At 35.4% G+C, this 13086-nt stretch overlaps 1 protein-coding gene across 1 annotated transcript; it reads right to left on the bottom strand.

Annotated features, from left to right (window-relative positions):
- Window positions 1–7795: 7795 nt before the first annotated feature.
- LOC148629101 (uncharacterized) lies at window positions 7796–12823 on the bottom strand. The gene is made up of 2 exons (XM_088564749.1): window positions 12616–12823; window positions 7796–7975 (listed from the first exon to the last, which is right to left on the bottom strand). Exons 1-2 carry the CDS (start codon window positions 12767–12769, stop codon window positions 7812–7814), a joined length of 318 nt encoding a protein of 105 aa, XP_088420875.1. The 5' UTR covers window positions 12770–12823; the 3' UTR covers window positions 7796–7811.
- Window positions 12824–13086: the final 263 nt, after the last annotated feature.

Raw genomic sequence — 13086 nt, 5'->3', positions numbered from 1 at the left:
ACTTATTAAAGCAAGTTCATGTTACCTTTTCAGTATTCAAGTATAGCAAGAACAATTTCCACTTTGATATATGCTATTGTACCTGCAAACAAGACCTAGAAGAACCCAGCAGTACATCGTTTGTAAATCAAAAGTTTTATTTGTAGTATTTAATTCTTTTCACAGGAACCAATAAACTATTGTTATATTATTTAAGCAGAAGATTGTTGATAACCACAAGCCCGTTTATCATCATTCAGTCTTCATTTGCGACGATGTTTGCTTTCCAACGTCAATACACAGTATTTTCCACGCAGATCAGGACAAACAACTTATATCGTATCAATACAAAAATTACAAATACAATCTTAGGATCTGTTGTAAAGTGAATTCGTAGCATATTAAAACACAAAGAAACTAAAAATACAAAGATAAATGAACAAACCAAACTAAAACCAAGATTGTACACAGGAACCCTTTTAATAACAGTGCAGTTCCTGATCTAAAATGACATCAACTCTTCAGCTCATTACATGTCAGGTTGTAAAAAATGGAATTACATCAATGACAGTGAAAGTGCCTTCATTGTATTGGGTTATTGTCAGGTTATGGTGACGTCAGTACAATGCCTATACTTATGGGCAACAATTATTTGTAACCGTAACATTAAAAGTAAATATCTACACCTGTCAGAAATGAACATGGATACAACGGATTCCTTAACCCTACTATCTAGTCTATCTACGGTCTAACCATAATTTTCTTTTCAATTTTATTTCATTACTACATCACTCCGATTACACATGCTTTGTTTTATATAAATATAATACTTTATCAACTTCATTTGTAACAGAAACTTGGTTGACATGCATCGGGAATTAATGAAGGATAATGACAAAAATTCCGATTTGATATTAACCGAATTAATATCAAAATGATAATTCATAACGCTTTAAAATTTTCTCCAAGAGGGTCGTAATCACAATAAATTGACTCAGAAATTAGATGAGCAGTCTCATGCTGCCAGTGAAAACATATGCATTATGATAATATTGGTATCTCAACGTTTCATTTTAAACGTGACCTACCTGTCTACATAGATATCAAACACAGGTGAGACAGTGCAGTCTTCTTCTGAATTATAACCTAAATCTTAAGATAGCTGATTATGAGTAATTTAGTTTTAAAATTACTTTTGTCTTACCTCCTACAGATACAGGAATATTTCTTAAGAATCCTTAAGATTCTTAAAATTAACAAGATTCGTAAAACTTATTCACGAGTCGTTGCCTGTAGGCCACTTTAACGAGTGATTTGTGACTGCTTTTCGAGTGGTTATGAGTATGAACAATTACTAAAATACGATTTACTAATAATTCGATGCCTTTGCGATAATAGTTCATGATTCATTACGAGGAATTTACGAATGCATATACGATATTGTTAAATATAATTTCGAGTAGACTGCAAATTGCCACGATTAGATTCAAGGTTTTAGGAATAAATAACGAAGGGTTTACCATAACCTTGTGATCGTATAGTGATATAATTGCGTTGTGTTTAGCGTAGACTGAGTAAAAGACGTTTCTTAGACATAACATTTAATGGAGGACAGCTAATTGTCGTTTTTTACATAGATACGACGTTTTTACATAGAAACATTGTGAATGACGTTAACAAAGTGCTACAACGCTTAACATGAGTCACACAGTTCCTGTGGTATTAAGAAAGTCTATAATCATCAACACACTGCGGGCCGCGGAAATTGAAAGCTGGTACTGATCATTAACACACAATGAAAATAAGAAAATGTTCCGCATCAAAAGAAAATAAAAAAATCATGATTACGTAATACTCTTTGCAAATTTAAAGTTCATGTAATATAATAGAATATTTGTAGCCCTTTTAAAATCACTTTTTGGTAACCCTTTTCTCGATCAACCGTTGGCACTTCCTGGGTACACTACAATCATCTGATGTTCGGGCATTTATTTCCAACGGATAAAGTTTTACTATGGGTCTGTTGGTCACTCCGAATTTCGTACGAACTATTGCAGATTTCACCATGTCAACTCCGCCGCGCACAAGGTCCTGTACAACATCAATGTTCCATAATGTTCGCGATGAGTTCTTATGTACTTGATTTTTTTGTGCCGATTGTCCACATGAGCTTTGTGAAATTTACGAAGGGAAGTTAAGTATTCTCTTTTCCATCGAATTTGAAAATGTTCAATGATTTCTTTCTGGCGTAATGTTCGTTTCACAGCACTAGAAAGTGTTAACAATTTTTGTGAGCTCTCTCAAAAGTCCTTTGACGGGTACGGTAGTGTCCTTAATCTACGTCTGTACAGAAGATAAGACGGGGTGAGGGGTTTTGGGTCATTTTCATCTGTTGATATGTATTTTAATGGTCTGTCATTTAAGGTGCATTCGTTTTCTGTTACGATATTATATAACATATCAAAGTATATAAGTGCCCTTCCTAATGTTTTCTTCAGTGAGTTTTTGGACGCTCCCACCACCCTCCATACCATGGAGCTCCGATAGGTATAAACATCCAGACAGTTCCGTGCTCTCTAAGTTTCCCTTGCACGGTTTTAGAATTGAACAAAAATGTTATTTCAGTAGAAGCACTTTTGTAAGTAGTCGCATTATCAGAAAACATTGTGTGTGGTAGATATCATCGACTTAATCTACGGAAAGCCAGTATAAAGGAATGTACAGTTAGATCGCGTACAAGCTCAATGTGGACAGCTCTAGTTGTCGCGCATGTAAAAAGACATAAGTATGCCTTAGATTCCTTTTCAGCAATATTCCTTAAAAATAGAGCACCAGTAAAGTCAACTCCAGTGATACTGAATGGTGGTCTTCTCCGAGACGATCTCTGGGTAAAGGTGGTGGGTCCGGTGCACTATAAGGTTGGCTGATTATCTTTCTGCACGGGATACAACTACGAAGTACTGTTTTTATTACCTTTTGTCGAATTTTGGGTATCCAAAATGTCTGCTAATTAAATGTTATAGTTGCATTCAGCCCAATGTGAGCTTGGCGTTTATATTCGTCAAAAATAATCAGTCTGGTTAAAGAATGTTTTGACGGCAGTAAGAACGGATACTTCACAGTGTCACTAACAGCAGCATTGTCGATTCTGCCCACAGAACGTAGTAAACCTTTGTCGTCCATGTAAAGTCACAACTGACGCACTATCGGTAGGCGAATTGAATCCTTCGTAGTAATGTTCACAAATTCATTCTTGAAAATATTTTATTGTACGTTTCGAAGTAATGTAATTGATGCATTTTGAACTTCTTGCGCTTCCAATTGACCAATTTTTCTGTCGGACATGTCTAATCGGCAGTTATCAATAAATCGTAGAACGTATGCCATAATATGTAATGCCTTCTGATAGCTGCTGTATCTATCCAAATTGATTACGACTTCGACTTGTTCTAAATCCTTCTTTGTTTGTTTAGTTTTTCTCGTCTTCTGTTTCATCAGTTAATGATATCGTCAGAACGCAATTTCGGTCCCATGTCAGACATTTGTCACTGTACGGAATCTATGTTGGTCCATTAAACCACTTCGAGTAATTTCTCAGCTTCGTGCTTGACATGCCTCGCGTAAAAAGATCACAGGGATTATCATCCGTCGGACAGTAGCTCCAAGCTTTACTTCCAACTAGTTCCGTATTTCTGTGATTCTTCTCGAAACAAATGGCAACATAATTTTCGTCGGTTGTAACCAACTCAGAATAATTTGACTATCGCACCAAAAAGTCATACTACTGATTCGAAGTATAGTCGATAAATGTTTCGCTCCAAGTAATGCGCCCATTAATTCTAACTAAGGTAATTGACTTTAGTGGTGCCACTCTGTTTTTGGCCATTACAAGCTGCGATTGTGTTCCTTGCACTAAGTACGCACTAGCTCCATAAACTTGCTGAGGCGTGTCGGTAAAGATGTGCAGGTTCTGATGATACTCCTTCATCGTGTAAGAGTCTTGATACTGATATCTCTGAAGCTTCTGACAGTTCAATTGCTAAATTTGACCATTGATCTGCTAATCCTATTAGTATGCATTCGTCCCATCCTAGATTTCTTTTCCATAGTAATTGCATAAATATCTTAGCCTTCACGGTTACTGGACTAAGTATTCCAAGAGGACCGAAAATCTTCAATGACTGACTCAAGATTTCTCGTTTTGTGACCTTTTTCATATTTGTATCTATGTTGACTTTTAATAGATCGTCTCGCACACTCCATCTGATTCCTAGAATTTTCATGTCGCTTCCTGAATCGAGCACGTTGTCAGCTAAATCTCGTAAACTAGAGTTTGAGTTCCATGATCTCAAGTTGAAACCCTCGTTCTTCATTAACGTCTAGAGTTTGTGTAGAAGTTCACCAGATCATCTTCATCGTTGAAACTAGTGAGTACATTATCTACATACAAGTCCTGTGCAAGTCTTGAGGCTGCTTCACTTGGATTTTCCTCGAAGTGTTTTAAGAGTGTGGCATTCAGAAAAAATGGGGAGCATGTTGCCCCAAAGAGGATGGACTTAAAGCGGTAAGTTATCCAAGGACTGTTAGGATCGACTAGGTTGCTTAGCCAAAAGAATCCTGTGACTTCACGGTGTGATTTGTGTAGTTCAACCTGCAGAAACGCTTTTTCGATGTCTGTCATTACTGCATATTTGTGTACATGAAATCTGGTAAGTATTTCCGTTATGTCAGTTGATATTGACGGATACGAGCGCAGACAATCATTTAGACTAGGACTAGAAGCTTTTTCTTTGCAGCTACAATCGTACACAATTTGAATCGGGGTAGTCGTAGCATCTTTCTTGACTGGATGGTGTGGAATGTAGTGAGTGCGCTGTGACTGGTGTTCGGTATCAGTATCATCTACACTCTCGATAAAACCTCGTTTTCTTGTTCATTAATGATATCTCCATATATTTTCAACAATTTTGGTTTTTGCTTAACCGTAAATCACTATCTCTATACGTTTTCTGGTGATCATCTCGTTTGTCGGCAATTCAATCCACGACAGGCATGCTACATATTTCCCATCTTCATACGAAATCGACTTCGAAGCGTATAGTTTGATGTTATTAATTTCTGTGTCGAGGTTCTCGTTCCTTTGACTCTAACTTCCAGAATTTTTCTATGTCATGTTCTTCCTCTACGCGGTTAGCCATTATATGCATTAAATGAGAGTTGCACTGTCGTCTTTTTTTTGTTCATGGGTCCAGATAAAAGGTATCCTATCCTCGAATTCATCGCTGTTGGTCCGTTGACCCTTACAATCTCATCCTTGACGATGTCCCAAAAGTGATCGGCTCCTATGAGTAGCGATATATCAAAATTGTCGTCTTGTGAAAGCGGATGGGCAGGTTTTAGTCCTCTCAAATACGACATTTTCTGTGATAAGTGACGGCGGTTGTTCTGTATAGGAACAGCAATCGTAGGAACGATCAATACTGATAGCAGTATTTTTTCTCCAGAGTCAGCTTCTAAGTATACTGTCGTCTTGTTTAATTGGCGAACGCTCTTGCCTGAGGATCCGAAAGCCGCCATGTTCAACGTTTCTTTGACTGTAGGTTTAGAGTTTAATTTTTCAGCTAATTTTTGCGTAATAAAAGGTCGTTGTGCCCCTTCATTAAAAAGTGTCGTAGCGTCGTCGCACTGGATAAGGGACAAAACGGGAGCTACGACAGTCTTCAGGAAAACAGTTGAATTCTGTTGAATTGCAGAGGTGTGCAAAATTGGCGTGTCATTTTCGGTATTGCTAAGTTGAGTTTGCGATGCCTCAATATCATTGCACAAGCTTGTGTGTGCCTACTTTTACATTTACGACAACTGTGTATATAACTACAATCAGACGCTTTGTGCTTACCGAAGCAATTAAAACATAAATTCTGCTCTTTTACTATGTTCCATCTAGCTTTACAGTCTACAACTGTCTTACAGTCTTCTGGTAAATGTTGTTCTTCGCAGAAAATGCAGGTTTTAGTTTGATTGTAGTTTTCTGTGTTCATTCTTCCATTCGAATTGAAATGGCGTTTTTTCTTAACTATTTCTTTGCGAAGACTTTCGGTCGAGTTGATACTGTGTAGGGTATCAACTATCAAGCTATTGGATCAGGGCGTTGCCTTGTTTAAGGGCAGTCTTGTCTTGTGATGTTTGAGTGGTTTGCATTAACTTCTTGTAGAGGCGCAAATATGTTTCTATATCTATTTTATAATTATCTGCATCTGTCATTTCTGAATCATTATCTTCATTCTTTGTATTGGCAATGATTTCGTCGTCCAATTTTAGAATAACACTTTGTTCATATTAGAGCCTATAATCGGGCCTGCTCGATCAATGTCAAATTATTCTTCTTCCTTCAAGTCATCACGTTTCTTGAAGAATCTAGTAATCGCAGCTCGACTTCCAGCTCGGACAGTCTTTATCCTCGACGAATTCATCTTATTCTGGTCAAGGCACCAATGTCATGATCGTATAGTAATAAAATTGCATTTCTTAGACATAACATTTAATGGAGGATAGCTAACTGACGTTTTCTTCATAGATACGACGTTTTTACATAGAAACATAGTGAATGACGTTAAAAAAGTGCCAAAACGTTTAACATGAGTCACACAGTTCCCGCGGTATTAAGAAATTCTATAATCCTCAACAACCTAACGATTTTTTACGATTATTGGCGGTTTAGTTACGAGTTTTTTTTTATGAACGGTAATGAGTTTTGTATCCACTCACTTAGATTCAAGCCACACAGCCTCGTGCATTTTCTAAAAAAAACATTAAGGAATGTGGACTTGTTACGGTGAAACAAGTTAAAATTATACCATTCTTCTCCCACTGTCACGCCACTCTTTCGTCCTAGGCAAAGTATTCGTATATCTTTGCTCACGCGAATTCTTGTTTTCACTACTTGCAATCATCTGTAAATCATCTGATTTATTAAACAACCGTATAAATTAGCAAACCAAATAGTCCTTGCGAATGCATGCTTTACGAGTTCTTGCGGTCGGTTAACGATGATTTACGATGTGTAAAAAGTGGTTTGCGAGCTCTTTACGAATAAATTAATTGTTGAAGATTCGTGGAGATTCGTGTAATAGTTTTTGACAAGTAAAAAAAAAAATGTCATCTTCTTCGAATCGATATAAATGTCTACTTATTATCAAAATTATTTACGAGTGCGTACGAGCTAAATATGAATGCTTGCAATGACTACAGATTGGTTATTCGTAAGGAAACATAAAAACGATTTGTGTATGTAAAAGTTTATAATGGAAATAAAAGTATATGCTCGTAATTATCCACAAAGTAGTAAAACGGTGTCATACCACCGGTTGTACTAGTATTAAGTAGCAGTCTTTATAAAAATCAGAAAGGAGGCGATTCATTCATGTAAAAAAAAACGCCGAACTCAGTTTTAGTTATTGAAACCGTAATAGATCATATAACCAGTCTTAATTCTTCATGGGGGTTGTGCTTTTGAGATAAAATTTATAGAAATTGTACATGAAATTAGCACTTTGCAAGAGTTATCGTTCTTAATTTGGTTTGATTTGGTGGATTTTAGTGGGAAGTTCAAGTGTAGTTTTCTCAAAAGTACAGATCTAAATACAGAAAGGACTATTGTAACATAAAAATATAGCATATACAGACGAAAAAAATCATCGTCTGATCCATGAGTTTTTCTGCATCATTAATCACTTTACCATGGGCAGTGTCTGAATATTATATGGACTAGTACTTAAAATGTAAGAAAAGTGTTTATCATGGAAGAAGAAAAGGACAATTAACCCTTGGAGTATTTATTTTTTAATTCCAGCTGGATAATTGTTCACCTCCTGTTTAGGCAAAAGTTTACAACAGGTGTCATATCTTTTCCCGAAAAAATTAAGACCACAATCACCATCGACACTGGTAAACTCATTCTTTTGACATTTTGGGCGACATATACACCATGCTTCCAAATCTAAAAAGGAAAAAAAGTTAATGTTAAACATTATTAGAGCAAATGTCTAGAAAATTGTTCTTAATATTGAAATAAAGAAAACTATGTATGCACCTTATGTCATATTATGTTTCTGAAATATAAGGAAACATTGTTTTCTGACTTATTCAAATTGTTGTAATATGTCCTTTTAGTGAAAACTAACAATTCAACGTATTGACAAAACAATATAACTTGCAAACATTTTATACAGCAGAGTCGTTTTGCAGTAACTTTACATAATTATGTTCAGTGAACATTACCTCCCCTAGAAATCCAGATATGCTAAATCACAAGATATTAACTAATGAAGACGACGTCGAACACTACTGAATGGTATAATAATGTGACCGAGATGTTTTATAGATGAGCATTGCTTGATGCAGGAAAACAACAAGTTTTTGGGATAGGATACTGAGTTTTCAAGCAAGTAAGCACAACGAAGGAGCAAATACCGCCATATTTTATCAAACAAGTAAAATTTTCTTTTCAAACTACCAATGAAAAACTAGTATTGAAAAAAAATGTACACCTTTTCTTTTCGATTAAAAGTATTTGAAAACATGTAATATGAGGCATAGATGGGTATTACCACAGATTCAAACAAAAACTTTGTGCCGAGAGCAACTCATTGTGTATGATCGACTTGCCTACAAAATTAGTCTAATGGTCACAACTTTTAACAACGCAAATGTGAATAAAAATGAATGTATTAACGGGAACACCTTGCATGTTTTACATAGGAAAACAACAACTGCTAACGGGGCTATCAAATACAATACGGAGATCAAGGTAAAAAAAGACTTAAGTGAATCTCTAGTGTTCTTTATTCCAAGATATTTTTACAAGACAAACTGTAGATAGCCACCAAATAGATGAGTGTTTCGCGATTAATGGTCTATATAAAAGAAGCTACAATCAAAGGACTGTACCGATGTTCGTTCCAGTTGTTGAAGTAATTTGTGGATAAAGCCTGCCTCATGAGTGTGTAGATAAGCATCGACAAGTAGAGGCGTTAATTAGTTATTGGGACGGAGCGTCCAACATATGTAGATACTCTGTAAAAACACCAATTGCTCAAAGTCTTCCTGTCCGAATCACGTATGCAGTTATGATGTGATTGTTTGAAGTTTAAACGCAGACACACATCGTATAAAATGAGAAGTCTCGCATATTCCCACTGGTCAAAACATCAGCGATATAGGAACATAACGGTGCATTACCAATAAAGTTATATGTAATTTGAGAACAACCACCGTCGTCCCTCATAGGAAAAGCCTTAAATATTATTAATAAATAATATATTGTCTATCAAGAAAAGATCAACGTTTTATCAATTTCATCGTCTGTACATTTGTTACTTAAGTCTGTTGTTTTTCACAAGATATGATTTGTTATTGATATAAATTATAAGTCTTTATTTTGTCTGCAGATTTTCAAAAATAGTAGAATATTGTTTGAAGATTATGAATATTAAAACTCACAAATATCCTCACTGTAGCCATTCAATCAAGAGAATAAATTAACAGTTCTGAACCACCTAGTCTTAGTAGTCAGCATTCCAATGGGAACAAATTTGTGCCCTCTACTTGCTGACCTATTCCTTCACTATTATGAGGCTGACTTTGTAGCTGATCTGATCCAAAAGAAGGAATATCGTTTACCTAGATCCTCAGTTTCCGCTATATAGATAACGTATTATCACTAAACAATCATATTTCGGGTATTTGATACATCGCACCTACCCCAAAGAACTTGAGATACTACAGACACGGTGAACTTAGCCTCATATCTTATATCTTATTAGAGATCGATGGTAAAGGAAAACTATTGACCAAACTACATGTATACGACAAACGCGATGACTGTTCATTCCGTATTGTTAACTTTCCTTTCATCTGTGGCAACATCCCTTCAGCACCTCTATATATATTTTTTTATATCACAACTCATACGTTATGCCAGAGTGTCGTAACTACGCAGACTTGTTGCATCGCTCTAGATTTCTTACAATTAGGCTTCTGGAACAAGGTAATGTTGCTACAAGATTGAAGTAATCACTATAGAAGTTGAATGGTCGTTATCATGAACGCGTGGAACGGTGTATCCATCTGCATCATGGAAACTGATTTGTTCGTCATGTCATAGTTTTCCTTTCCTCTTTCGTCCACCTTGGACCTGACTTTTCATGAGCAAATCGGTGGGTATTTATAGAATAGAAGTGGACGCTTACCTTAACAGTGGATTTAGTCCATGCTCCCAGTTTTTAATTTAATCCGAGTTGCTCATTTACTTTTGTTCTTTGTATGTATTATTTTGGTCATTTTCTGTTCTTTGTTGTGCGTGTCTGTTTTCCATGTCTATTCTTGTCCCAGAATTACATTCTTTTGACTTTTGCTAGAATCTTAGTCCCCTTGATTATCGATTAGCTCCCCCAATAATAACTATTTCAACGTTTCACTAAAAAGCAAAACTCAAAGAAAAAAAATGCCAACTAAAATGAATTTAACCAAATAGTAGAAGCCAAATGAAAAATAGTATGAAAATAACATTGTATACAGATTCGTTGTAGTGCAAAGGAAGTTCTTACGTGGCAATATTGGTGAAACAAACAAAACTGTCTAGGGCGCTAGAACACTGTTATTTTACGAGCAATCAAACCTTAGCAAGACAATTAGTGACTTCATATATTAAATTTAACTCTGTACTCTTGACTTTGCTAAATACTTATTAATATTTCAACACAAAAACATAAAATTAATTTCGGACTGTAACAACGTGTTAGCACTAGTCAACGAAATAATTGTGTGGTCCAGATATAAAGATAAGATGCAGTCTTTATACATGTATAAATGTTTTACCCTGATATTTTCATATCCTTTGACTATTCCTTTTGCTTACTGCCTAGATTTCATTTATTCGGTAATATTTTTATTACCTTTCATTTATTGAGTAACACTTAAATAAGCTATTGTAAATATAACTGTTAGTGTTATATATAGAATTCCCAATGATGTTAGAACTGTCAAATTTGCGATGCAAATTTTTGTCGTTCCCTCTGTGGGACTCGAACTCATACCGCTTTGCATCTATGGCATCTACGACCATAAATTTGCATCGCAAATTTCACAGTTCTAACATCGTTGGGAATTTTTCAGACCCTTCTCTAAGTTTACGGTATCTTCCCTGTATCAATTTGATCAGATGGAGCAATGTAGCGAATAGAGTGGTCACATTCTGAGACGTGTGTATAATATTGATTTGTTGTGACATGCATCATTAATTTGGTCCTCTATCCTATATAATAATAACTAAATGAACTGTCCCGTACTACCAAACATCGTGTACTAAGGTACAGCCCTAGATTAATCCAACGAGGATGAATGACCCGGCCAGCGAAAGCTATATTTGAATATAGCCTAGCTGGTCGAGTGGTCTAGGGCGCTGGACTTAGTGCAGGCGGTGTTGCCATAGATGTCACAGCGGTACGAGTTCGAGCCCCGCGTGGGAACGACCAAAATTTTGCATCGCAAATTTGACAGTTCTGACATCGTTGGGAATTTTTTCAGACCCTTCTATAAGTTTACGTTATCTTCCCTGTATCAATTTGATCCGATGGAGCAGTGTAGCGAAAAGAGTCGTCACATTCTGAGACGTATATATATATATAAAGTCTAAAGGAATCTGCCAACCAGCAAACTTAGTGGATATCGGATCGTCGAGTCATGACGCTGCAGCACAAACAAAAAAATTATATACGTCTAAAGGATTGTACAACGATACTGATAAAGATGTTAATACTCTATAATAAAATATATAATGAGCAAAATTTTCAGTCAACTAATGACCTTCTTCAGTGCCTTAAATAAACTGAGTGTGTATGAAAGTAAAAGGTCTGTGAACATAACTCACTACCTAATCAGTTGAATACCTGTGACGTATAAAATTTTATCGTAAAAACAATAGGAAATGAAACTATAATATAATATAAAACCTTTTCCGGTAAAGCTGCAGATTATAAGATAATGATGTTCACACTTTAACTGTTGTAATAAAATAATAAAACAAATTAAGTAGCTGTCTTTGTAAAAATCATGAAAAATCTGAAAAAATGTGATACACCCGAAAAAAGCTACATATTTTTATTTTGTAGTTAAGTTGTTTTATGGGTCTATATTATGAAATGTGTAATTATTCATTTAAATCTGCCTCCTCTTAGGAGATATTCAACATTAAAAATCCAATAGATTCTATTGTATTTGAGTGTCATTTACAGAGTTATCTCCCTTAACTTCGAAATCTGCAGTGCATTCTATACAATTTTTATCTCCTATGAACACGGGTTATATGAAAAGCCACATGTTACTTTGTTTACTAAAGCATTTTAAACAAAATATCAAAAATAAAAATATGTCGGCTTTCCAACCATGTATCACATTTTGCATGATTCTTAGCTGGAGTGCAACTTAAGCATACTTAAGTAAAGTAAAATATTACATTATGAAGTTTCATGTATTAAATCGGTTGTTAAAATTGCGAGTAAAATATTTTTTTATTTCATCCCAAATCAGAACTTTAGCGGATCCTTAAATAATATGTCAAATTATATTATTAATTTTTACCTTTCATTGGAGCAACATTTGCCACTAGCATGAACAATACTGCGAAATCAACAAACGGTCTCATCTTAATGATATTTCTCAAGAACTCTGCTGTAGTGTTTCGCTTTATAAACATGTCTTTTAATAGAATGACCGAAAAGACATTAGCTCTCATTCTTGATTTTTAGATCAGTTAAGTCTTGTCATGTGGTTAAATGTAGCACTTTAAAGCAGTAAGTAAGTGTAGTAGGAAACCACCACCTTGCATAAGACAGTTTATTTATCTACTTACACTTAAGACCTTCAACCTCTGTACTTTTGAGTTGTTTCATTTAGTCAATTTGTCATTTTGAATATTTAGATTTACGCCTTTATGTTAAAAGGTTACGGATATTCGACGTTTGTAACTGGGAATAAAAAAGAGCGTTGGTTCTAATTCAACATATTTTATTTAAGGGGTTATCTTGGGATAGACCCTTCAATTTTGCGAGA

The sequence above is a fragment of the Perna viridis genome, chromosome 1 (genome assembly GCF_037379345.1).
Source record: "Perna viridis isolate PV_CMFRI_1.1 ecotype Kerala chromosome 1, ASM3737934v1, whole genome shotgun sequence".
NCBI classification, from domain to species: Eukaryota; Metazoa; Mollusca; class Bivalvia; order Mytilida; family Mytilidae; genus Perna; species Perna viridis.
Note: the sequence above shows the minus strand (reverse complement) of the source record. Positions and strands in the feature narration are given on the sequence as shown.

What these genes read in the sequence shown, in the direction of transcription:
- LOC148629101 (XM_088564749.1), bottom strand. Translation starts at nt 12,769, where the DNA reads ATGAGAGCTAATGTCTTTTCGGTCATTCTATTAAAAGACATGTTTATA. An exon ending in AAATGTTGCTCCAATGAAAG is followed by an intron (nt 7,976 to 12,615) that starts GTAAAAATTAAT and finishes TTTCCTTTTTAG; the next exon opens with ATTTGGAAGCATGGTGTATA.